The 27,466-nt window shown below is 37.8% G+C and overlaps 1 protein-coding gene across 2 annotated transcripts in view; it reads right to left on the reverse strand.

The window, feature by feature from the left end:
- Positions 1-26,936, reverse strand: part of NR6A1 (nuclear receptor subfamily 6 group A member 1) — a 204,307-nt gene extending 177,371 nt beyond the window's left edge. The window contains exon 1 of one of the 2 annotated variants that reach the window (XM_032478401.1): positions 26,563-26,936. In XM_032478401.1, coding sequence (XP_032334292.1) covers positions 26,563-26,662 — 100 coding nt within the window. In that variant the 5' untranslated portion in view covers positions 26,663-26,936. The remainder of the gene's footprint in view (positions 1-26,562) is intronic. The other variant, XM_032478400.1, reaches the window with a different exon arrangement.
- Positions 26,937-27,466: the final 530 nt, after the last annotated feature.

Below are 27,466 nucleotides of genomic sequence, written 5' to 3' on the forward strand. Positions count from 1 at the left end.
TTCTAGGCTCCTTTGGGTACAACGAATGGCTTGGGTGGAGGCTGAAGAGGAATGTGGCTTTTTTTTTCTTTTTGGTAACAAACATTAGCTAGCCAGACCATGGCCTGCCTCATGGTCAGGTTTGCACCCTGCAAGTTAGCCCCAAACCCAAGCTAACATAAAAACACTTTTCTTTGGATCAGCTGAGCATTAAATTCACATCTGCTTCTTTCCTTTCTATCCAGTGAGCAGAAGCCACTTAGGCCATTAGCTTTTGTTTCTCATAGGCAACCTGATAAACCATAATTCAGGAATAACAGAAAGTGCTTTTGAATACAGGGACATAACATCACAAGTCCATAGAGCAAAAGCTGGCTGGCAGAGCTTCAAGTCATTTTTCCCTTTCTCCACCTTCAAATGTCAAGGTCTCATTTTAAAAACTGTAACAAAAACAAAGCCTTTTTTCCTAATGTTATTTTCTTAATGTGAAACCTTAGGGGCCAAAAAAAAAAAAAAAAAGAGTTGGGGGAGGGGAAGCCAAGGATCCTCAATTATATAACCTATTATGCCCACATACTTGCTCAGCTTAAATGCTGCTTACAAGAAGTGTCTACATTTCTATGGAAACATTAATAAGTTCCACCTGATCAACCTATATCACCTTTCATGCAGTTTTTCAGGCTTCTAGCTTTGTAATTACAGCCTTGAAACTATACTGAAGGCAGAAAAGCCAGCCCAAGATTATGACATTTCAATTTTAAAATATTAAAAAAAAAAAAAAAAGGCAGTACAGAGCTTCAAGGCTATGGCTACAGAATCAGAAGGTGAAAACAGTTTAGGAAGGCATTTTGGTTTGATGAGTCAGAGGTCATTAGTGTTTCTATGGAAATATAGTACAGGCATTTCTCAGAAAACTGCCATGTACTGATGGGCCTCTGACATTTTTCATTTACAATTTCTGGATCTCTGCAGTAACAAAAGGGATTGTTGACAATTATTCATTCAACCTGGAGGTTAAAGAAACTTCAAAATGCACACATACAATAAAATACATAAAATAATCAGTGAGTCGCCATTTATTCAGTCCTTACCATATGCCAAGCATTGGTTGATGCTTTACATGAATTCTTACTGAAAGGAGCTAGTTATCTTCAATTTATAGGCTTAAAGAGATTACTGTATTTTGTTATATGGAAAAAGTTACAGAAGTCAAAACAAGAGAACTTCTATTCAGAGCAGTTTGACTAGTAAAACCTCACCTTTGTATCGTAGTGCTTTGCAACAGCCAGATAGATGGGAGCTCAATATTACTGCAAAGAACAAACCCTGACACCCTCACAACAGCAGGGCCTCAGAGTCCAAGAAAAAATACACCTCAGATGAGTCCATTATAAACCTCCTCTTGGATAATCCAAGATGTCTATGTCACAAGCAGAGTAACCTCACTAACCAGACCAAACCAAACTATAAAACTTTACACTTATGAATAAAATAATTAGACAAGAACTAGCTTCTTTTAAAACCTGCATGTTGCTCCCAACAAGAGTAGGGAGAGTGTAGTTTTTTTGTTGTTTTTGTTTGTCTGTTTGTTTTTGCTCACTGTCATCTTAAAGACTAACTGAAGAAAAGTCTTACAGACCAAAGGGTTTGTGTGAGCTTTTGAGGTCATTTCAGAACATGCCCTATATCATCCCCAACAGATGGTGTGATGGAACAGAAGCAGCCAGGTCTGTTCAGGAAATCCATTAGTGAGGAGCAGATGCAACCAAAGAGATGCCTCACAAGCAGCAGAATGTACCTTTTCCTAATTATCTTTGAAAAACCCCATATAAAAATGGAACAGCATGGAAGCATGAAAGGCCTTGAAGACATTAACACTTTGGATCAATTCTGGAAATTTATCCTAAGAAAGGGGTGGGAAATAAGTAGTACAAAATAAGAAGCCAACTGAAAACTCAACACAGAATGATAAAACTATGGCATACCTATTCAGAGGAGTATTTTTGAACACTATAAATGTTTATTAAGAGTTTATAATGGGCAAATACCACATAAAATATAAAATCATATACTTTCAGAATCAGCTCAGCTATATTCCAATACATATAAACATGATAAAGCACATTTTGGCCTATCTTTTCCATTGATTATCTTAGTGTGGACATTATGGCTAATTTTTTTCCCCTTCATTCTACTTTTCTGATTGAAAATATATTGTTTTTATAAGCAGAAACACACACATTTAAAAAATCCTAGTAAGAAAATGATTTGGCTTAACTCTAAAATGGACCATTTTAACTGAAGGGAAAAAAACTCCCATTCTCTAAATGACTTTTAAATTACTTCTTATTAGAAACATAATTCTGGACACCAATCTTTCTGACATACCGGTTAATCATTAATGCCTAAAACTCAGTACCATCTCTCATCTCCCAACTTCAGAAATCCATTGTGTGGCAACAGAGACACAACATTTTTAACCTTTTACCCCAGAATCTTTCAAATCTGAAACAAAGAGTGTTAGTATGAAGTAACCCCAAAACAAAAAATTTAAAACTATTCAAACTGGAGTCAAGATAGAAGAGCAATAACCAACATATGTTTATAGCACCACATAAACACAAAGGACACTCCACGAACAAGATTAAGGGTGAAAAACTGCTGCTTCTTAGATGCCAAACTTCCTATGTCCTAAAATTAAATTCAGTAAAATATTTACCTAGCATTTTCAACGTATAGAGCACTGTGCTGTGTTAATAAGGGACACAAAGATGAATAAAGCTAGTTATCCCTAGATTCTTATAATCTAAACGTGAAAACAAAAATCTGACTGCATACAAGGAATTATGAAGGAAATGTCCTACTGAAGAATCTAGCAGCAGTAGCCAAACTACTTATTTCTTCCCAGAGGGAAGTGGAAATGTCTTGATGGCAAGTAGCACTTGTATCAGGCTAGTCAGTAAAGAAAGAATATAAATACAGTCAATAGTACTCAGTAAGCCATATACATTTGACCCCTGAACAATGTGGGGCTTAGGGGTGCAGATCCTCTACAAAGTCGAAAAGCTGAGTATAACTACAGTCAGCATTCCATTTCCACGGTTCCATATCTGAGGATTTAACCAACTGCAGATTATAAACTTCTGTAGTATATGTTTACTGGGAAAAAAAATCTTTGTATAAGTAGACTTGTGCAGTTCAAACATGTTTGTTCAAGGGTCAACTGTATGTATTCTGAATGTTCTTACCCACTGTTGGCAAACATTTCCCCCAGAGTCAGTCACATCCTAACAGATGAAGATTATATAGGTCCTGCCTTACATGTTCTTTCCTAAATGAAGTCAAGAGGGTAAGAAAGGCCTACCCCAGAACACACACTACCCTCTTACCATTGGTTGGATGGTCTCATCAACACACATTTTCACCTGTAAGTCCCAACTGGTAATCCCCAAACTTTCAATTCCAGATAAGACTGTTCTCTAGACCCATCCATCCAAATGCCTACTGTCAACAACTACCAGGATATCCCATAGACGCCATCAAATTCAACGTAACAAATTGAACCTATTATTATTCTCTCTTTAAACCTGCTTCTCCTGTGTTCCCACTCAGGTTCTTAGTACCACCAGCTCCCATCTCCTAAGCCAGAGATGCGCAGGGACTCCTCCCAGGCTCCCACTTTACCATCCTCCCACAAATCCCATCACAATAAGTCAAATCAATCACAAGGCCATTTTCATTCTCTCTCAAATCTCGACAAACCTAGTTCAAGCCTTCTCACCACCCTAGAATCCTAGACTACTGTAACTATTCTTTGTTTCCTTTCTTCTCTCATTTCTGGAACTGAGATTTCCTAATCCACTCAAAAATTCTCTGTTGGTTCCCTATTTTCAAAATTTACTTACTTTATTTTTATCTCTATTAATCTGTGTGTATGTGTCACAAGCCTTATTATTTAAATTTTGTTTAGTGAAGTACAGTTGATGTACATTATATGTTACAGATATACAATATAGTGAGTCACAACTTTTAAAGGTTATACTCCATTTACAGTTATTATAAAATACTGGCTGTATTCCCTGTGTTGTACAATATATCCTTGTAGCTTATTCTATACATAATAGTTTGTACCTCTTAATCTCCTACCTTTATACTGTCCCACACCCCTTCCCTCTCCCCACTGGTAACAATTAGTTTGTTCTCTTTGAGTCTACTTTTTTGTTATATTTACTAGTTTGTTGTATTTTTCAGATCTCACATGTAAGTGATATCGTACAGCATTTGCCTTTCTCTGTCTGAATTATCTCACTTAGTATAATACCCTCCAAGTCCATCCATGTTGCTGCAAATGGCAAGTTTTCATCCTTCTTATGGCCAAGTAGTATTCCACTGTATATACATGCTACATCTTCTTTATCCATTCATCTGCTGACGAACACCTTAGGTTGCTTCCGTATCTTGGCAATTGTAAATAATGCTGCTATGAACATCTGGGTGCATGAATCTTTTGGAATTAGTGTTTCTGTTTTCTGGTTTTTTCAGATAATATACCCAGGAGTAGAATCGCTAGGTCATATAGGAGTTCTATTTTTAGTTTTATGAGAAACATCCATACTGTTTTCCAAAGTGGCTGCACCAACTTACAGTCCCACCGAAAGTCTACAAAGGTTCCCTTTTCTCAACATCCTTGCCAATATTTGTTATTTGTGTTCTTTTTTATGATAGCCATTCTGATAGGTGTGAGGTACTATCTCACAAAACTGTGGTTTTGATTTGCATTTCCCTGGTGATTAGTGATGCTGAGCATTTTCTCATATACCTATTGGCTGGCTCCCCATTTTCCACATGTTTAGTACAGCACGCGTGGCCTCACATCATAGAAATAAGCAAACACAACATTTGAAAAGCTACTCTTTGCAACCTTCATTTCCCTTCATTAACACATCCTGCAGTTTGAAAGGATAATACATAAATTCTTACTTCCAAGTTCTAAATCTTTATACAGAGATAAAAATATCTATACCAGCTTTAATGTTAAAGAAATTTCCTAATATTGAGACATCAATACAGTGATATACTAAGGAAGCAAGACACTTAAACACTAGCCTTGTTCTAGTACCAATAAGCCATTTGTGTAATGCTGAGTAATCTACTCCCTCTGTGCTCCATTTTCTCGTCAGTAAAAGGAGAAAGTCTGGCCAATTTTCTTAGTATTCTTTTCAGCTCTAAAGTCTATGCATTTATCAAAAGCTGGCAGTTGTGTGTACTAGGAGGTACAGGGGATATAATGTTAACACTTGAGGAACCCTTAAGGGGTTGCCAAAATTCTTAGATTTTTTTTTTAAATTAGAAGGAACCTTTTAAATCATTTGTAATCTCTTCCATCCCACTCTAGCCTCCATTTTACAGAAAGGGGAAATTGTGTAAAGGGAGTAACATCTGTAGCATCTCTCTCTGATTTAAACACTAATAATGATCCTTAAGGCTTTGGCATTTTCCTAATCTAAAAAAATGGCAATAATAACAGTATGTACACATCATAAGGCTGCCAAGAGGATTAAATGAAACAAAAAATTTTAAAGCACTCAAGAGAGTAGCTGGTATACAGTATGTGTTCAATCTTAAGGGTTAGCCACTATTTATGGCTGGTAATGTCATTCTGATCTTCATTCCCCAAACCACAAATTTAAGTCTTGTGAAGCAGATTTCTTGATTAAAAAATGTAAACTACTTTGCAGCAGCTCTACGAAAACTGTTCCACTTCATGAACACACAGGGAATAGGACCTTTTATTGAGTCATCACTCAGTGCTATTACTGAGATGTTGGCTTCTTGATGAGGCTACAGCATTCATGTGAAAACTGACCTCTGGGTCAACCATTCAGATCTTGGATCACCGGACCAACGAAATAAATGACTGGGACATGTTTAAGAGCTACAGACACCAGTCTACACTGACCCACGAAAATCATATTCATGTAATACATGCTTCCTTTTACCTTTTGATACCTGTTATAAAGTGTGTCAGCTTAGAGGTAAAGTTCCTCTTTTAGCATTATCATGCATTAGTGTTAGCACAAACAATGTAGCACTCTTACTTCCCAATATGTGTCTTAAAACTAAGTGAAATACCAAAAATGTCAGGCTATCAGAGTAAGAAATCATTATTTAGTACACAGCTGTTCTGATCTGACTTTAGCAATTTCCTTCCTGAATATGCCTCACATTCCTAAATAAGTCAAAGTGACCATAATTTTCAGAAGTAAATATTGATTAACAATGTCAAATGAGAAGAGCATACTCATAAGGTCAAGAAGGCAGGCTGAAATACAAGCTAACCTGGAAACTGAAATTGTGTAGACATACTGGTTGCTTACAGTCCCTACCATGTTACAGTCTTCACGTTTTTTCAGTTCACGTTATTCACTTTTTGTCTTGTTCCAAATAGTATTTAGTAGCTTAATGCTAGTTTGCTTTATTTCTTAAAAGACACTAAGTATTAAAATTCCCTCCCATTTCACACAGAGATCTACTTCCATGTCACATGCCCAGGGCCAGCACTGCCTCCCCGTTTGCAAGAATCTGTCCTAAACCCCATGACAGCATCCTTCTCCAACACCACAAATTGCCTTTTTTTCAAAGGGCACATGTCTCCCAAACCTAAAAAATGGAGGTGGCGTTACTCTGATGTTTGGGTTTAATTTTTGCACCTACCATTAAAGCAATGTATTCTAAATACTAGACTCCTTAAGGTACAAATGGCCCTTAAGATCCTCCTCTACCAGAAGCTGGTGCTGAGATTCCAATGGTATGAGACCTAGAGTTAAAGAGACCTAGATCCCATCTTTCCCATTTACTGAGCCAAGTCACATAACTACCCTCCATTCTCTCATCTGCAAAGTGACAGTGACAATGTAACTCTCCTTGTAAGACTGCTGTACAAAATTAAGTACACAGTAAGCATACAATAAATTTCAGTTTAAGAAGAAAGAAAAGAGACGCTTAACTACAAAATTTTCAGAGAAAGACAATGGTCACAAATCAAGTACTAATTAGACTAGTTCTGTATGTGAATTTCTTAGATGAAATCACAATTCATTTAAGAAATCAGTTTAGGACAAAAATTTTTCTTTTTAACAGGAAGAACACAAATAGTTCAACATATGTTCTATGTTGAATCAAGAGAGAAATTAAGTTTATGTTTGTGAAATTAAGTTTCTGTTTTTCAGAATCTGAAGTGGTAAAATTCAAACTCTTGTTCTAAAGTCTCAATTACTTCATACCAAGGCATGCTGACAAATCTTAGCCTGGAATAAGCCCTGGGTTGAAACCCTGTGTTCAAAGTGTCATAGAGCAGTGAATTACCTATTTTGGCTTATGCCAAGTATTAAAAAAATATTATTAAAGTATAAATTATACCAGGTTTGGACCATCAAACACTACACCAGTCTGGCCTCTGGGATTAGAAATCTATTAGAAATAGGTTTCACAAGATGATTTATCAAGAATGCACTGTAAATAGTCAAAGATGTACCTAGCATAAAGACAAGGATGTTGAGAAAAAGGAACCCTCATACACTGTTGGTGGGAATGTAAACTGGTACAGCCACAGTGGAAGAGTATGGAGATTTCTCAAAAAACTAAAAATAGAACTACCATATGACTCAGCAATTCCACTCCTACGTACATTATCTGAAAAAACAAACAAAAAAACCACTAAATCAAAAAGATACATGCACTCCACTGTTCATAGCAGCATTATTTACCACTGCCAAGATATGGAAGAAACCTAAGTGTACATCAACAGATGAATGGTTAAAAATGATTTATGGATGAACAGATAAAGAAAGGAAAAAATATGTACATATATAATGGAATTCTACTCAGGCATAAAAAAAAAGAATGAAAGTTTGCTGTCTGCCGCAACATGGATGGACCTGGGGAGCATCACACTAAGTAAAATAAGTTAGAGAGAAAAAGACAAATACTGTATGATATATTATTTATATGTGGAATCTAAACAAAACAAACAAATGAATAAAACAAAGAACAAGCAGACTCACAGATACAGAGAATAAACTAGTGGTTACCAGTGGGGAGATGGAAGAGAGAGGGGCAATATAGGGGTAGGAAGAAAAAAAGATTATGGAATTGCATGAAATCATCTATATGAAAATTGTAAAGCACTACAGAATTTAAAGAATCTTTCATTTGGTAAAAAATAAAATAAAATAAATTTTAAAGAAGACAAAAGTACAATAAAGTAGACATAGGAAAATCAATTCACAAAGTAAACTCCTGGAGTAAAAAGAACTCTTATCCTTAAATCTGCATATTATCATAACTATGATTTCTAAGAAAATTTCTCAAAATTTCTTCCCAAGTGCAAAATATTTCTGTGAAGAACTATAAAGATGTTATTTTTTTAAATTTGGGGGTGGGGTGGGGTGGTAATTAGGTTTGTTAATTTACTTTTTTTTTTTTTAAGTTTTTGATGGATACTAGGGATTCAACCCAGGACCTTGTGCATGCTAGGCACATATTCTACCACTAAACTATACCCTCTCCTCCTTAAAGATGCTATTTAAAATAATTCAGAACCAAATCTTTTTCTTACGTAATAACTCATGAAACAAACTTTTAAACAAGAGAATTACAGAACTCCTCCTTTCGCATTTTAAGAAGGAACAGAATTCAATAAGGAAAAAAATGACAACAGAAAACGTTTCTCTTATTCAGAAAATTTTAAAGATAAATAAAAAACAAATTTAAATGTAAATCTTTTTAAAATAATGGAATTTTAAGAATTTAAACTATAATCTAGACTCCAGATACAGAGTTACATCAGGTACTTACTGTCTCCACTGAAACATAATGCAATAAAATGTTAATTAAATTTACAACTGTTGTAAATGTTACAAAACTACAAAAGAGTAAAATCAAAGAAAGTGTCTCTTATTGCACTTGCAATGACATGTCTCAAAAACTGCTGGCAGTATACTTTTTCAAATTTACTTTTCCAACATTATCTAATTAGGTGTTAGAGGAAGGTTTGTGATGTCTTTATAGTTATTTCAATAAATACTTTATATAGGGGTACAAATATCTACAAAATTACTTTATATTTTACACTCAACATCTAGAATTCAGTAAGAACCAAGAAATGCAATGTTTGGAGAAAGACCTGAATTCCAGAAGATGAAATCCTATCTCACAGTAGTTAAACAAACAAACAAACAAAAAAATCAGAAAAATGCATCTAAACATCTTCTCTACACTACCTTGTAGTCAACTGAACGCCCTTCTTGGGAAGAAAAGAGGAAAGGTGGGGAGAAAGGGATGAGAAGGGAAGAATGAGAGAAGGAAAAGCAAAGAGGAGGAAAAGGGTCCTTAGACAGGAAGGTCTGTGGAACTAGTAGTTCAACTTTGAACAAATTTTCTCCCCTCAGTTTACTCATATGGAAAATGAACACACCATCACCTATGTCGGTGTTTCCCAAAGTGAGGAGACCACTTGAAGTGGTAAAAGAGGAAGCATTTTAAAACATTCCAAAGTTGTAACTTCTTTAGTTCTCTTTCAATCCTTCTAATCATATCAGAAGGAAAATCTCGAGTGGTGCTAGTTTGTCTATTACCTCTCTAATGATTGTTTACCTCCCTTTCTAACAAAGGCCTACTCATAGAGACTTGGGCAGAAAACAGTATCTCAGCTAGAATTTAACATGATATTATTTTCACTAAATTTATTTTTATTGTTACCTTCTCTTTTATGGCATATAATTTTTCATTTAGGATAATGACAAAATTTCCTTTTAAAATAAATTTTGGGTTGCAAAGTATTAACTAATTATTCAATACTTAAAATATTTGATAATTTAGGAATGACAAAAATCATGATGGTGATACAGGAAAAACTAAAGTTTGGAAAACGCTGGTTTAGTGGAATAGTGGTGTTAAGTAGTGGCAGGTTATTTTTAACTCTAAGCCTCAGTTAACTCATCTGTAATATGGGAATATCACCAACAATCAGAAAAGTTACAGAAAGGACTACATTAGTTTAGCAACTGCCTGGCACACACTGAGCATTCAACAACCATTTGTTTCCCTCCCTTTTTAAAGATTTTACCAGAAAGCCCTTTTAGAGGCCTCCAGAGACTGAGTCGGGGGTGGGGAAGCCAGGCTTCCTGTGTATTAGAAACAGGAGCATTTGCTCTGGTGATACTTTCCACCAAGAACCTCCAGGGATCTGCCCTTGCTCTTACCCTGATAAAGCTGCAACTTACTCTCCTAAGGCTCATAATTCTAGTTACAAGTGTCTGGGAATAAGTACTTCAGAAAAGTGGTACATTTCTAAAATCACTGAGAAGTCAGACCACAAAGGGTAGCAGGGAAGGCAGGGCCATTTTATAAGTTTTCCAAGCCTAAAAAAGGTACTTCATTTGGGCAAATTTAACAACACTGTAATGGGAGGGGAAGTCACCAGCTGGTCCATAAACCAGCCTTGATCACGTGATCATTTGCTATTGTCCAACTAGATCCCACAAGTAAAAAAAATCCTTGAGTCAGAATGGGGAGACGGTTCCCAGTGCTTTGAGAACTTGAACACCGAGTACTTACTACAGTCCAACCATTGTATGGTAATAAGCAACTTATTTTACATAACATTGCCTAATTTCTCCAAACATACCTGTGAGGTAGTTTCAAGTCAATTCACCAAATGGCCAAATCTCCAAATAGCCAATTCTCTAACTTTACCAAAAATGTTTTAACTATGTAGACAGTTTATAAAAATTCATATTGATGGGACAGTTTAATTAGCTTTTAAAGATTTCTGTCAAATTAAGATAGGACGGTAGCATTTTCAACAATGTTCAATTTGTCTCTATCCCAGCTCTCTGCTGCTGCACTGGAAAGAGCCAGGGCAGAGAGGGGACCTCTGCTGGTGGAAAGATACAGCCTGGTCTGGGCTGCAGGTAATGGGGGAAGAGATGGGGTACAGGAAAAGGGGGAGAAGAAAAGGGGGAAAATGGTAGGGCGGCAACTACGGAGAAGGAAAGTGACAAATTCTTTAAGCTCTACAAGTAAGATTCAGCAAATTTATTTTTGTTGAGTTGAATACTGTGTAAATTGGACATTTGGTAAACTAGTTTCAGTGATCTGGATTTCGGTGAACTGGCTTGCTTACCTATGAAGTAGGCATGTTAACCTTACTTACGTTCAATTACCTTCCTAAAGTAACACAGTGACACTCTAGGTTCTTCACACACTACATCATTTCATTCTCCAGTAATTTCTGTGTGGTGGTTCTATGTCCTTTATGACCACTACCCTCTGCCCCACCTCCCCCACCAAAAAAATCACAAAAGTAGGAGACAGGCTTTAAACCCAGATCTAACTATACCTCATGGCCTAACACACCTAGTAATCACTACATCATAGTAAGAGTTCACTGGTATAATTTTAAATTTCCACCCCTACAATTGCAGTTTGTCTACCATACTACACTATTCACCATTTTCTGCAAAAATTTATATCTGCTATTAACAGGCTGAGTTGCGCTACTGACAGACTAAACTGGAATAATTTCAGGCAAAAGTCAACATTTTAGAGGCAGGACACTCTTATTACTCATATGATTTCAGATCAAACTTTGCACAACTGAAATTGCTTGAGAACCCCCATTACCATCTTTAGGGATTCTCAGACTCACAATATCTGCTGTATACACACATACACATATATACAATTTATGATCAGTTATTCTGATCAAAGTATAGGCTAGTCTTGTTAAATAAACGTAAAAACTAAAAAAATCCTAAAATCCACAAGATCTATATAAGACATCAGTGGTTTCTCAATTTGCCTTACTGCTGGGATTTATCAGATTTATGATGCTAGGAGAAATGTCTTACCTCACCTATTTACACATAAAACTTGACTTTTCTTGTAGTAACATTTTCAAGTTTCCTTTTATCAGTAAGATAGCAGTTCAAGGCTCTATAAACAACTGAAAATATATTCTGTCCTTTTTGGTAAGCAGGAAAATTCTCTTTCTTAGATCATACACTATGACCCAAATGTAAAGCATTTTTAAAATATTATTACTTTACATTGCCTGAATATAATCAGAAACTTTTACTAACACAGTTCCCATTCCTGTAAAATATTTTAAGACTGAATTAAACTGTTACTTTTAGAAAGCATTAAACATATATTCTGACTTCCCCATTGATTCAAAAATCTCTTTGATGTTAAGATGGGGAAAAGACAGATATTTTCAGCAAACTTGAACATCGCAAACTGACTCTGGAAAATTTCACCCTACCTTAAACCTTTTCAAATACATATTTTAAACGCTCAATGAAGAGATGACAAACCTAATTTTTTTTTAGTCCATGCCAGTGGACTTTAAAAGTGCCTCTTATTAATTAGTTCTGATCGTCAATGTACACTCAAGGCTACCCTTAATGTTTTAGCAAATAGAACGGGATTCTTCCTAACCTCTTTTGAAATCAACAAAGGCTATAAATTTAACTCAACACAGCTTTTGTAGTTCAGTTAGATTCAAGGTCATCTCAAGGCTTTTAATTACTAACCAGGATTTGAGGAGGTTTGCAATTGGTATAGTCAAGGGGAAAAACAGCTGGCTTATTCACTTTCTTATTAAAGAGCTTTATAAAAACCGTCTCGGCAAACTGCAAGTTTTCTGACCACCAGCACAAAGAAACAGAGCAAATGATCTTCAAACATTTGTGTTTATCCTCAATTAACATACAGTTTTAAAATTTCTAGAAACTCTTTAATCTTCACTTGAGCAAATATGATTCGTGACTTAATTCAAAATATGTAGATAGCCAGACTCCCAAAATGTTTCTAGTTCCCAAGACTCCCAAAATGTTTCTGAAACAAGCCCTGTTAAAAACTGTGAATGCCTTTCCAATTAGCATAAGATGCATCTAGGATTTTTCACTATCAAACCCTGTACAGGGTCAGGATGGATGTCAGCCACTAAGAAAGCCATGCAGATTATGCAGGTATCTAAAGGAGTGTCAGTTTAACTTCTCTCTCCATGTACTTAATTTCCAACCAAATTCAGTTTTAAGTTTCAGGACATATTCAAGACTTTGAGGAAGTTGATACAGTTGTATGTGAAGACATGCAAACACATACATACACACCAATCCATCCTCCTGAGATTTTTAGAGGAACGAGAGAAGGCTCCAAAATGTCTTTGGCACCCATTCACCTATAATCTATAAGAGAAAGAAGGCAGCCTCAGAAGGGTTCCTAAGCACTGCTCTGACCAGGCTGGAAGATACTGGGAGTGAGGGTGGAAGGCAAAGTGCACAGGGAGCTTGGTTCCAGAAATCTAAAAGATTCAGAGGGCAAAGGCATTGGGAATGACTTCACATATCTCTCCAAAACATGGTAACAGAGCAAAGAGCCTACCAGTGTCTCAATTCTATCTCAAACATCAGGCAGTTAATAAATAATAAGTACTGTTGACAGCCCTAGATGTGAGTATACAAAGCACCTTAGTGTAAACTAAACTGGTAGTTGGCAATGGTACACTGAGGTAGATACATATGTCTACCAGTCTACCCACCCCCTCCAAAAAAAGAAAGCACAAGATGGTCTGGGCAGTACTGATGTTAACAGTGAGAAATTGAAAAATACCTGATGTCCAACAATGAAAACCAATAGGCTGTTACATAGCTATTAAAAGTTTTAAACAAGTTAATGTTGAATAAGTAAAGTTTATAACATAATTTTTTAAAGTGTAAAATCAAAAAGCATAAAACAATGGTATATATCGTATGAGCACAACAATAAGCAAAAAACTAGGATTTGAAGAAAGTTTAGAGGAAAATGAGAAAATGTTAATGAAAGTTGCTTGGTAGCAAGATTATAGGTAATTTCCCCTTCATTTTCCGTATTTTCTACAGTGACTATACATTTCTAATTTAAAAAAGATTCCTAAGCAACTCACACCTAAGGATCTTCGGGCCACAGACAATTCAAGCACAGAATTCAGAAATCACACCATTTAAAATCTAAATACAAGATACATCTAAATCCCTCCTGCTTTTATTTACATGCAAACACTTCCAACTGTGTTCCCCAGGAAGTGTCCCTTAGACAATGCTCTAAAGTTCCTTTCCAAACAAGGCACTGAAAACACTGGGTATTATTCAGCCAGGATCCACATCTATGCTCCTGAAACTAGCCTGAGAGAATAAAATTACAGTATTTCACACACATAATATTACCCATAAGTGTTCGGTAATTGTTTTTTATTAATGGACACACTATATGAAAAGCAAACTTACTCTGAATTACTTTAAAAAGGCTCACAGCAGATAGTACATTTTACCGTTAAATGCATTTCTCCATCACAGTACTACTTTCAGTAACTGTCTGCCATAAGCTCTGAATTCCAGCCAGCCCAACTCTCTTCCAGATTTAATCTGTCAGCAAGTAAGGGAATATTTTTTTGTGGGAAAGCAATTGTAATTTCCCACATTAGGTGATTGATTAAGTTCTCTCTTCTAAAAGGCTGATTGGTTTCCTGGTGCCAGTAAAATGATTGATGAATATTTCACAACTGCAGCTCCCTGGCTACCCCACCTCTACCCTTCCCCCATGCACTGCCGCCTCTTTCCTGCTGGGTTCCCTTTTTACAGACCAACAGCATTTAAGGAGGTTCTGCAATTTTCCTTAAAGAACCCACATTCTCAAACGCAGGGCATTTAATCATAAGAGGATAGGGCTCTTCTCAATGCTGTGTGAGTTTTTCAGATAAAAATGCATTTATGAGGAACAAAAAAACTCTGAAATTAACTATGGGTTTCACTCAGTGAATGGAATTGTACTTACAAAAGACAAGTATGGCATGGAGGGGTTATAAATTTGGAAGCAAAGTGATCATGTTAAAAAGAAAAAAAAAAACACAAATGAAAACTACACTGAAGTTCGAGTTTACATTACAAATTATCATAATGTAAAAAAGATTATCATAACGTCAGAACTGCAAACATTTCCATAAAGTGTCAAACATTTCCATAAAGTCGACCCAGAAAGCAGAATTTACATATAAATTATGTGATCCTACAGACTTTAAAGCAGACAGATGTTCTAAAATTTAAACAGGGAAACAGTACGGTTAAGCATTAAGAAATGTAAATGTCCTTTGAGGGATGACTGAACAGTATCTGAAATAAAAATCATCCCAATGAATCTAGGCTGTGAGTACCACAGCTATTTACTGTAGGCGGGGCTTTTCCTAAACTGCAATTTTGTTTTACTCAATTCATTGTATCAAAAAGCTGGAAAATTTCTTCCGGACTTATCTAATTTAATTTAGCTCCTTCATTTTACAGGTGGGCGCACAGGGACATGACTTTATAAGAGAGCTAGAATCAAAACCCAGGCAACATTGAGACCCATCAACTATTTCCTGGGCTTCATACCTCTTCAAATAACGTCGCTGGCCTCCTGGCTCAAGTCCTTTCCTACTCAACTACATTGCTACACTAATCTATTAACCTCCACTGCCATATCATTCTCACTAACTTCTTGCTAGAAAATCACTTTCTATATTTTACAACCTTTGGACAACTGGCTCTTGTATTTTCATTTTCAAAGGGGTCACATCAGCCTTCTTGGATTGATTCTTCTTCCAGATAGCCAGCTTTTGTGTGACAGAAATAAAAAAAGTACAGAGGACAAAGTCCACCTTTTCCTAAACTGCACTTCCCAACGCAGTGAAGCAAACAGCCAGGAGTTTATTGGCCATCTCATCTTAATCCGGTGTATCTAGTCACTTTTGTTAGGAAAGCCACATTTCCAAACAGAAATTCATTCTGGTTACAGAAGGGCCCACGAACCTTGGATTAGCTTCAACACATGGCTTGACTTAGATACTGGCCTCAATTTTCTCAAATGACTGAAAAGCACATTTCCTTACCTTGTATTTTGTAGACTTTCTGTGACTACCAGCAAAAGACTCATACTCAAAGGACTCTGATATAAGCAAAAGACTCAACATTCCTGATCTGACCCTTCTTTCATTCATTCATTCAACATTCAAGAACACCAATTCCTTGTGTTTTCAGTGCTGAGGCCACAGATACAAGATATGGTATCCCTGCCTTGAATAGCTCAAAACTCCTTCTTTTACCCCTTAGGCTCACCAAAGATTGTTTCTGAGTCTGCAAAATTATTTTCTGGTCTATTGTTTTCTGGTTGGCTTATTAAAGCCAACGTGAGAGAAAGAAAAAAGTCACTTGCAACTCTAAGGGTAGATCTTTGTGACTCTCTAATCTATGGGGAACTGAGTTCCGGGCCTCTTCAATAACTATAAATGGCCTGGATTCACAAGTGTCTGCTTAGAGGCAGACACTATGCTTGGCACTCTACAGACTTTATCACTAATCCTAATAACCCTACAGCCAATTTCAGGGAAATGTCATAGTATGTGGAGAGTAGGGGAGTGAGAGGAGAGATTAAATCTAGGAAACAAATTATTAATAGCGTTAATAATTGTAAAACCTAGGGCTTAACCTCTGTGGGCTTCAAGTTTTCACATCTGTAAATGGAGATAATAGAACACCTACCTCACTGGGGTATGAGAATAAAGTATGTTAAGACATGAAACATGCTTAGAATATTATATGGTAACAACTATATAAATGTTAGCCATATTATTATTATTAAATGAGAATACAAAAGTTCAGAGAAGTCAAGTGACAAAGTCACATAGCTGTGATCTTTGTTCTGCCACACTCTAGAGTCCCTGCTCTTTCCCTCTCACACCATCTAACCAAAATCCTTCCTCCCTGGCTGAGACTACTACTGCCACTTCCAAAAAACAAAGCCCTCTAAACAGATATCCGTGGGGGGTTCCCCCCAGGTGGTTTATTATCCTGCTAAAAAGGCATTTTGGAGGAAGGATTGTAAGACTAGAGAGAAGTCTCCTAACAGGTTAGATTTCAAGAGTACAGCAAAAATATGGTAGGAAAAAAAAAATTCTGCCTCAGTTATTAAGTTTAGTAACTAACACGATTTAAATTCATCTGACACTTGAATATCCAAGCATTAAAACGAAAAAGGAAAGGCTTGTATCTTCTCATGAGTAAGCTGCAACTCCCAGAGAACACAAAAAAAGGTATGTTATGTGAAACTCCAAGAACATCAAGATAACCCCGAAGAGCTCTCAGGAAGGTAGCCCAAATATCTCACTGATCTTTCATCACCCACCAAACTTCATCTTAAGTTCTGATTCAGTAATTCCTTATTGTTATTCACATTGTTCTGTGACATTTCTTCTGCCAGCAAGCTCACGACAGAATGAGTTCTACCTAGTAACTACCATAAGGAGTAAATCCCTAACTCTTTAACAACACAGTAATTGACTTACACTAAAATGTTACTCACACTAGGAAAGGGTATTCTTACACCAGAAAAGGAGACACTTCTCCTATACAGACTTTATTACGACCTCCTTCAGTGAAAACCAGGTTAAAGGCAAGCCAATCTACAAAATGACACTGCCAAAATCACAAATTTAGAAGGCTCAGTGAGAGCCAAACACGTCTACTGAAAGCAAACAAGCAAACTATTCTTGAAGGAAGCTTTTAAAAGATAGGATTTTTATCTCATAAATATTTCTTTATTTTTATAGCAATGACTCTCATTAAGTAAAATATTTTTGTGTTGCGAGATTTATTTCCACAATTATAAACCCACTCTTGGTGAGGAAACAGGTTCCGTTGGAAAATTTCTGCCACAAATAATTAACAGTTAAGCAACAGGTTTCACATAGCAGGTAACAAAAGCCTTATCAGAGAATTCAGTGAAGTGAACTCAAGCAAAGAAAACTTAAAATGATATAAACTCATTTTCATTTTTTCCCTCCGTAGCCCCTTTACAGAGATTTAAAAAAAAAAGTAATTAAGTTCTATTATCTGGTAAAGTAACCATTTTCTTAGACATTAAGTTGGTCCATTTAGAACAGAGGTTCTCACATTACTTTCATCTGAGTGGCCTTTTACAAACTTAAAAATTATTGAGGAACCAAAAAAGCCAAAGTTTACAAAGAGTATATCTATTGCTATTTATCATACTAGAAAATAAAACTATGAAATTTTTTAAAATATCTATTCATTTAAAAGTAGCAACAAACCCATTACATGTTAATATAAATAACATTTTTATAAAAAAGACCTGTATTTTCCAACAAAACAAAATTGGTGAGAAGAGTGGTATTATTTTATATTTTTGCCAATCTCTTTAATATCTGATTTAATTCTGGCAGCTAGAGTCTTCTATATGTTTCTGCATTCAGTATGCTGTGATATATTGTTTTGGATGAAGTATAAGCAGAAAAACTGGCCTCACACAGATTTATAATTGGAAAAGGAAGAATTATTCCCTAATTAAAATAACTGTGGACATTTTTCTTTGATAATACACCAAAACTCAGTAAGTGGTGGTTTCTTAAAAATTAGTTCAATCTGAAATCTAAAATGGTATCAATGAACTTTGTGTACTGTTACATTTAAATCCATTGGTCTATCTGGCATTTTTTTTTTAATAAATGCTCAAAACCAGATTTTATTTTATTTTGTTTTTAAATGGAGGTACTGGGGATTGAACCCAGGACCTTCTACCACTGAGCTATTTCCCTCCCTGCCCCTGACATCTGGCATTTTGAACACATCTTTTCCCCATACAGAATTCTGTATATATACCAGATGATTTGGAAAATACTCCTTCACTGAAATAAGATCTTCAAAATGTTTACACATTTCATTATATAATATCAAAAAATCACATTTATTAATAATACCGTCATTGGGAAGTTGTCAAGCTCAAAGTTGTCAAGCTCAGATACAAATTTTCCAAAATTCTCATTGTCATCTGAAAGCTCAAATTTTATTCAGTAGCAACATACATTGTCAGTTTTCTCTGGCATAACAAGCTCATTGTTCAGGTTTTTTTTTTAATGGACAGTGCCAAATACCTAAGTTTGAATAAACCATAATTAGTCAATTGTTCTTTCAAGTAAAAATTGTGTTTCATGAAAAAAGCAGAGACTTCAGCTCACAATATAACTGCACACTTTTCCTTAAAACAACTATTCTATTTCACTATGCAGCAGAAATGCTGTGTGTACCTGCCATTTCCTCACACAGAATATCAAAAACATGTATACCCAAGGGTAAAGATGTAATAAAATTAATCATTTTTACTGCTTCATCAAGGACATTCTTAAATGAAAATGGTTTTCTTTTTTTAAAACTACAAGTGCATGGAAATAAAGACTACAATGACTACTAGGACAGTTTGGTGCCTTGATTTCTGCTAAGGCGCCAACAATTTTTACCCACCATTGTTTTTGCAACACTGGTGCAAATGTCAGCCCGGTAAAAAAGTCAAATAATGTCAGCATTATTATAAAAATAGTTTTAACCTCAAGAACCTCCTGAAAAGGTTTCAGGGACCCCCAGAGGTTAATGGAACACACTTTGAAAACCACTGTTTTAGATAATACAGTAAATAACAAATGTAAGGACTCACTAAGTAGGAAGAGAGTAAGTCTGAAACAAATAATCCAATAACAAATGATCAACAAATTATGAGTGACAAAAAAAAAAATACAAACCCAACTGCGTACTATTTAATTAACCATTTACAAATTTTAAAAGACAAGAGGTGAGAAAGCAAGATAAAAAGTGTATTAACACTTCACATGTCCTTTTTCCTTTTGTGAGAGAAAAACTAAACTGCACACACTAGAGTTTTAACTGTGATAAAAAGAACACTGTATCTGATGCAGTAGCACATAAGAAATTAACAAAAATGATCAAGACTGATTTTCCATCCTTCCAAGATGGTACAGCTTCAAGACTGAAATGAGTGCATGGATTAATTTTTTTTTTTTTTAATGAAAACCGATACAGGTTAAGGTAGTCCCCATCACTGAATCAGTATGTCCTTCATCTTGGCCTAGATCTGTTACTGAAAATGTTTCCTGAGTCTTAAACTATGGGATTGTATCTCTGGACTCAAAGGAAGTATTATAGGAAGTTTAAAAATCTATTTAATCAATTATGTCCTTTGTCAATCAATGTTTTTAGAAGAAAAATTAACAGAAATTTTGACACTACCATTGGAAAAACAAGCAAGCACTCATAGACCTCTGAAATGCTTTTACAGATACAAAATTGCATGAAACTTAAGGAGTTGGAAATAAAAAGCTGAGGTTATCTACCTCTTCCAAATGAGGAATTTAGTTGTGTATTTCCCTCTCTCAAAATTTTAATTCTTGAGTATATTTTCTAATGAATTATAAATCGTTTCCAACGCAAACAGTTGTTCAAGCAAATATCTGTTTGATATATCCTTTGCTAATATCACCACTGCAATCCCAATGTACTGTAACTACTACTCAAACAATTTCCTTTATCATTATTATCCATTTCTCTTCATGATTTCTCACTTTGACAATGAGAGCAAAGTCACTATTCTGGTTCAAACCACCCACAGAGTATATCTTCAAATCAAATACCCAGATTTGTTTCCAGAATACATTACATGTTGCCGCCTAGGGAATTGGTTTTGGAAACATTACACTTGACAGCTGACTTATCAACAGTGCCCATAGAATTGACACCAACTTAAAGGCAAGAGTCTGTTCAGAAAATAGAAAAATATGCAGCTACTGCCATCTGTGGTTTATGCTTGAATAGCTTCTCCTGTGTAAACAAATTGACGGGTGTACAGTTTGTAATTAAGATCCAAAGATCTCACCATTTGAAATACTTTTTAAAGCTAACTCTTAATATAACAAGTTGTAGAATTTATTTAGTATATGACATAAGAATTTGTGATTCTCTATGTGAACTTAATATAATGCTGATGGAGAAACCACAACTACTTTGAATGAAAAATTTTCCATTGCTTAAAGGCTAACTTGTTTTCTCCAAACACACTCTCTTCAAGAAATTCAAAACACTTGAATGTCTCTGGTGAACTTATAATTGGGATAATTTCTCTTTTTAAATAGTGATCGTCAATATTAAAACATCCCCCAAATTTTTTAAGGAAGAAATAAATGTATTTTTAAGGAAATCCAGGAATTTTCTATTTAGACATGAGAGTTTGCTCCCTTCAAGATAAATTTTGAAGGTTCAGTTACCTCTATAATTTTTTTTAAGAATGAAACTTCCAAGATGCAAATGAAGCCTCAAACTAGACTATTTTCACAACTTAAATTTTCTCTCAGTTTGCTTTCTCAAATGACAACCACTGTAGCTTAGGGATCAAAAGATTTGGTGCAGCTAAGGGTGGAGAAAAAAGCAATTCAGGTCCCCAGCAGCCAGCTGAGGAAATCCTGGTTCGCTCCCCAACTAAATCACTGTTAATTAGAATTACCGGGTTACATAGTAAAGTCTTATTTAAATAATCGTAAACAGTAAAAAAAAAAAAAAAAAGCTGTTTTCTTGAGAAGCTATTCTCCGCAGGCTACTATTTAACAGCAAGTAGTAAGAATGAAATAAAGTAGGAAATGTTTCATTCTTTCAAATAAATTTCTCTATTCTACAGTTATTTCTAAACCACACTGAAAAAGCAGGTTGGCCATCTCACAATGGTTTTCTTCTAATTTCCCATTATCTACGGTCTAACAGCCTTATCTTTTTCACAAAAACAAGCCATGTCGGAAAACAAGAAACAAACAGAAGACTGGGTCTGATTCTACAAATACTGTATATCAAAGTTAATCCAGAGATTTTTTTTTTAATTAAGTTCAGATGGATCTGAAATCGGCTCTAACAGGGACTCAACACCCGAAAAAGAATTACCTGCTCAATACTTCTTGCTAACTTTACATAATTCTAGTATTTCTGAACCCTAGTTATCAGTCAAAGGCATCCAAAAATCCTTAAGAAACTACCTGAACCAGAGAAAAGTTGACCCTAAGAATACAAAAGTTTGAAAGAAAACATTTTCTTTCACAACTAGTTGGTTTGGGAAATACTCTACATCACTTCTTGTGTGGGCATATTCAATAGCTACCTTCTGTTTAAAATTGTTTCAGGGACACTTTTATTCTTTGTTGAAACGTAAGATTTATCTGTTGACTCAGAACTTTTGATTTTTTTGTGAGCCTTTTTCACATATAAGACTAGTTCACACAAAATAAGGCATCTTTATTGTCCTATTTCTATAGATCTGACCAACACGGTAAAATTTATTCATAAAAGGAATCATCCCAAATTTAGCTTTCAACCTAATCATACAAATGGATAAAATATTTAATCGGAGAAGTATCAATTAACTTGGCTACAACAAAAAGTAAACATAAAAGCCAAAAATCATGACAAGGCCCTAAAGACCTAGATAAGCTTGCTGAAAATGAAGTCTCCTAATGTAGAAGGAGCTATCCTGGCTTTTGAAATTCAGAAGGAAGTTGTCATCTGAACACAATTCATTAATGAGCCAATTTATTCAGCACAAACCAATAAATACCTACCTAGTTATAAAAACAGAGCAGTGGTGTCTTAATACAGGATGAAACTAACAAATACAGCCCAAGGCCCCAGAACATGCAAGCAGCATTAACAATTTAATGCCAACTTGCTCAACAAGCACTGGAAGTGGTATAAGAAACTTTCTTTACCGATATCATACTTCCAATTGGCATTTCTACTCTCCATCCTCCATCAACATAAACCTAAGTATTTTAACCTAAAGTTTACTTTCTACTTTTGCTCCAAAACCTCAGGGGGAAAAAAATTGAGAAGCCAAGAAATTATGAATATAATATGGAAAAACAGGATTTGGACACATTTTAGGAAATTTACCAGCAGGATTTTCTTCGTTAGCTCCTCTCCCTCCTCCTCATCTAACTGCCTTTCACGTGCTGATTCATGCACTCACGTGCGTGCGCACACGCACACACACCTTTTTGCTATAGAATTCTGAATTGACTTATGGATTAGGAAGCATGTTCATATCTTGATTACATGGAACAGAAATGCTCAGAAAGAATATGGTGAATCTGGTAAATCTGAGATTGGAAATGTGGTCTTCTCACACCTCAGCTGCTCAAAATCACCAATGAATCTGTTCACTGTTGCCTTTCAGTGTTCCTTGGAGGTCGCAGAACCGACTTAAAAAACATCAGTTTGCTATTCGTACTAAAGAACAACAGTACCATAGTATGCATTTTTTTAATGGAAGTAGAATATTCTGAGGTGATTCAGAATTAATCTTTAAAGTCACAGAACTGAAAAGTTAAATTGTCATGGAAAATAACTATTATTTTCAGGATAAACATTTGGATGGCATGGTCTTAGCAAAACAGGGCATGATGTTATTTAGTGAACTTCTCCTCATTTCCTCTAAAGTGTAATTATATAAAACATGTTTTTAATTACTTATAATGGCTTATAACCTTCCTTTGCTTGAAATACTTAAAAGCCTACTGCCTCATTCTCTTAAACAAGTGCAATATTCAGCATATAGTTCCTCAAGTCATTCATCTTCCTTTGAAATTATGACTAAGTGAATTCATGTTTGTCATGGAAACCTACAAGCAATAACTGAAAATATCTAGAGCAATCAGCACAAGGAATTCCTGGAAGGGTGATGGTGCATCAAAAGACTAGCAACTCTGTTCCGATAGAATAATAAAAACTATTTAAAGGACTGTAAATTCAGCATCAATGGCGTTTCCGGCAGGAAAACATTTCTAAAATTCCACCTCCAGTTTATTTCTTGATGACACAAACCAAAAGACCTCCTATCTAGATAGCTAGCTATTGCAAACAATTCATACAAAATGTCAGTCAGTCACTAGGATAAAAAGCCAGAGAATTCATTTTCTCTGCTTAGAATCTAAACAGTTTCATTTACTTTGGGAGGAAAATATTAATTAGGAAGTGTAAAAGAAAAAACAAAAGTCCCACCATTCCAAAAGTAAACTTTTTTTTCTTTTTTTGGTAATTCTTCTGTGAGCATGTTAGGTTATGAGAGATAATGAATATAAACTGTAAAACAGAAAACAGTGCTCATTTTTACCCTGAAAAATAAAACATCCCACAAGTTTATTTTCTTTAAAGTCCATCAAACTGCCAAAAGTCCCGTTGTGTTTTTAACAAAAAGGAAGTATTAGCAGCACTAAATCAGACTGATATAAAATAATGAAGCCACCTTAGCCTAAATAGATTGCTTGATAATTTTTTAAACGGCTTTGACCAATTGAGGAAATGAGTCTGTGAATGGGAAATCTGATTAACAGTTAAAATTACCACTGAGTTCTTTAAAATGTACTAATGAATAATTAATAGCAAATGCAGTTCCTAGGCTTCCCTTACAACAATATTCTCAAGTAGAACAGTAAATACTGTCTGCAGTAAAATCCATCAGCTACATGTCATGCACAGGTGGGTACAGGAAGTATATACACAGAAAGGCATTATGAAAATACACACCCTAATACAGGCTATGAGATAGATAGATCTGGGGCTTGGGTAAAATATTAACATGGTAAATTTTAGATCAGGATTTACAACATTAACACATTAACACCAAACCAAATCACGTCTTAAAAGCTTAAAAAGTCAAAAGCACTAAAAAAAATCCTTTGTTCATGATACTGTCTCCTTCTACCCTAACTGGATTCCAGCCTCCTCCTTTGTGACACGGAATTTTATTGATCTCAAACATGTTCACATTCAGAAATTAGTCTCCAAAGACATCCCATGGGACAGCCAGCCACCTAGATACCACACATCACAGACATCTTAAAAAAGGACAACAGCTTTGAAAACATATCACTATTTGGTCAGCAGCATAAGGGAAATCAACCATGCTGTCTTCTAAACAGACTTTTCCCTTAACTGGTTAAAAATATCAGATCTACTGAACTGGCCATAAATGTTTGACGAGTTAATAAATGTATGAAGGCGCAGATCCACCCCAAGATTTCTCTCCCCTTGTGTAGTTCCTCATTCATTCAATGGAGCGCCTAAGTGACCTATTTCCAGGTTCCTTCCTTCACACCTGCCAGGTCACTGTCCTGATCGAGAAACTTCTTGCTGAAGCAATTAATTTTTAGTGCCTCCTAACTGTCCCGGGTGTTTGCATTCAATTTGAAATCTGTTACTTGTTAGACACTGTTCGGTCCTAGATCTTCCAGAGAATTGCGCGTTTATGGCGCAGAAAGGGGAGGAGGCACGGATCTCCGAGCGCCTGCCCTTTATTCGGAAATGAGGAGATGTGAAAGGTGGAAGGCAGGGCAAATAAATAAATAAATCGGGTTTGCCGCCGAAGCGTTTGCCGGTCAGTACGAGCACCCTTTGTAATGCAGGCCTCCCGGGGCTATCGCCTGCGCTAATTGCTCCAGGGCGCTTTCCAAGTTCAAAAGTTCACCTTTTACGACCTCACAAAAGCTCCTTACACGTTACCAATAAAAACATTCCGCCGCAAACACTGAGGGGGAAAATATCAAACAGATACAAATAAAACACCCCGCGGGGGGAGGGAGCCGAGAGGGAGGAGGGCGAGCCGGGCCCAGCGACAGTCCCAAGGAACCTGAGGACTTGGCCCGGACATGGGGGCTGGGGAAGAGCAGTGGGAAGGGCCGGACCAGGTGAGGAATTCTCCGGCCTCGGCTCGGTGATCGCGAAGGGAAAGAGGCGAAGTGAGGTGGCTCAGGCGCGGGCCGGGACGGGAGGGTGGAAGGAGGGAAGAGGCAGGTGTCCCAGGCACCCGCTCGAGCCGGAGACCTGAGCCAGCAGGGAGAAGGAGCTGAGCCGGGCCGAGGTCAGACGGGCAAGAGAGCGCGGGGAAGGAGGGCAGAGAAGTGGGGTGCGGGGTCCGAAAGGGAAACGCGGAGCCCGTAGCTAGGGAACAGGGGGTCGGCACCGAGGTGGAGGCTGGGGCAGCATGGGAAGCGCGGGACGGCAGAGGGGAGGGAAAGAGGCTTCAAAAAGGTGAGGGTAAGAGAGAACCAAGGGGACAAGGGCGTGGCGTCGGCAGGGCGCGGAGGGGACGTCCACGGAGGGACCCGCGTGGAGGAGAGCTGGGGAGTCGAGAGAGAGGAAAGGGATTGGCGCTGAAGAGATCCTTTAGGGGAGAGAACCCCGCAGAGGGGTCTCCCGGGGGGCGGGAAGGGGATGTTCGGAGCAGAGGGGACCCGAGGGGGAGGGGAAGCCCCTACCGATGGGATGCGAAGTGAGGGGGGTGCAGAGGGGACCTGGGGGAGGGAGGGATGATTCGCGCAGAAGGACGGGGGGAGGGGAGGCCTGTGCTGAGGGGACGGGGGGGAGGGGGAAACGAAGGTCGAGGTGGAGGGAACCGGGCAGGGGGAGGATCCGCGCGAAGGGGAACGGAAAAAGAGGAGGAGAGGGAAGGTCCGCGCCAAGGGGGACCGGGGTGAAGGTCCGCACTGTGGATACCCAGGGCCGCCTGGGCTTCCCAGAGTGAGAGTCGGCTAAGAGGAGAGGAATTCCCGGGGTAGGGGAAAAGGGGCCGGTTCTCGCCGGGCCCGAGCTCTGCACGCCCCTCACCCACCGTTGCGCGGCGGCGGAGGGAGCGCGGCGGGCGGCTCCAGGAACCCCGCCGAGGCCCCGCCGCCTCCCCCTCCGCTAGGCGGCCGTTCGTCCCGCTCCATGCGGTGGTGCTCAGGGCCCGCGCTCGGTTCGCCGCTCCGCCATGACCGGCGTCCTCGTAGTCGTAGTCGTCGTCCGCCGGGGGGAGGGGGCTGTCAGGGGCCGGCGGGCTCCCGGCCGCCGCGCTCTCTGGGCCGCGAGCCGCCCGGCTCCGCGCCCCTCCGCGCCGCGCCCCCTCAGCACTGGCCAGCTCCCACCCACGACGTCACGCGCCGCTGCCACGCACGGCCCTGCGGGGCACGCTGGGAATTGAAGTCCGCCGGGAGAGGCCGACCACGCGGGACTCCACCAACTGAAGGGGTGGGAGGAGGGAAAAGTCACCCTGAGAAGAGGAGGCCAAGGCCAGTCAAATTCACGAGCCCTGATAATAAGTTCTTGTAAAAGTTGAATAAAGATTACTTCAGGGCTTTCTCGTTATTGTGACTTATCCATGATCAACATTCACTATGGCGCCTCGTATCCCCCCCGCCCTAACAATGAGTCTTTCCTAGGAGGCGGATCGCGAAAGAGCCGGGTGAGCACGTGCAATGAAGCCCAGCCCTGTAGGCGGGGCTCGGGGGGGCGGAGTATTGAGGTATTCACGAGGGCCTTCCTCCGCGGCTTTGGGACAAATTGGACCTGAGATTAAAGCACCGGAGTTTAACTCGAGGTGACTGCGTTCGTATGCAAATGGAATCTATAAAACTCTGCTTTCCGGGGTACTCTTTAAAGCCATTTACCGCCGGATGGGCGGGAAAGACTAAAGTTTCTCTTCCTCCTCTTTCATTTTCCCCCTGCCCAAAGAACAGAATGGCAAACTAAACTTC

This window comes from Camelus ferus, chromosome 4 (assembly GCF_009834535.1).
Source record: "Camelus ferus isolate YT-003-E chromosome 4, BCGSAC_Cfer_1.0, whole genome shotgun sequence".
Classification (NCBI taxonomy): Eukaryota; Metazoa; Chordata; class Mammalia; order Artiodactyla; family Camelidae; genus Camelus; species Camelus ferus.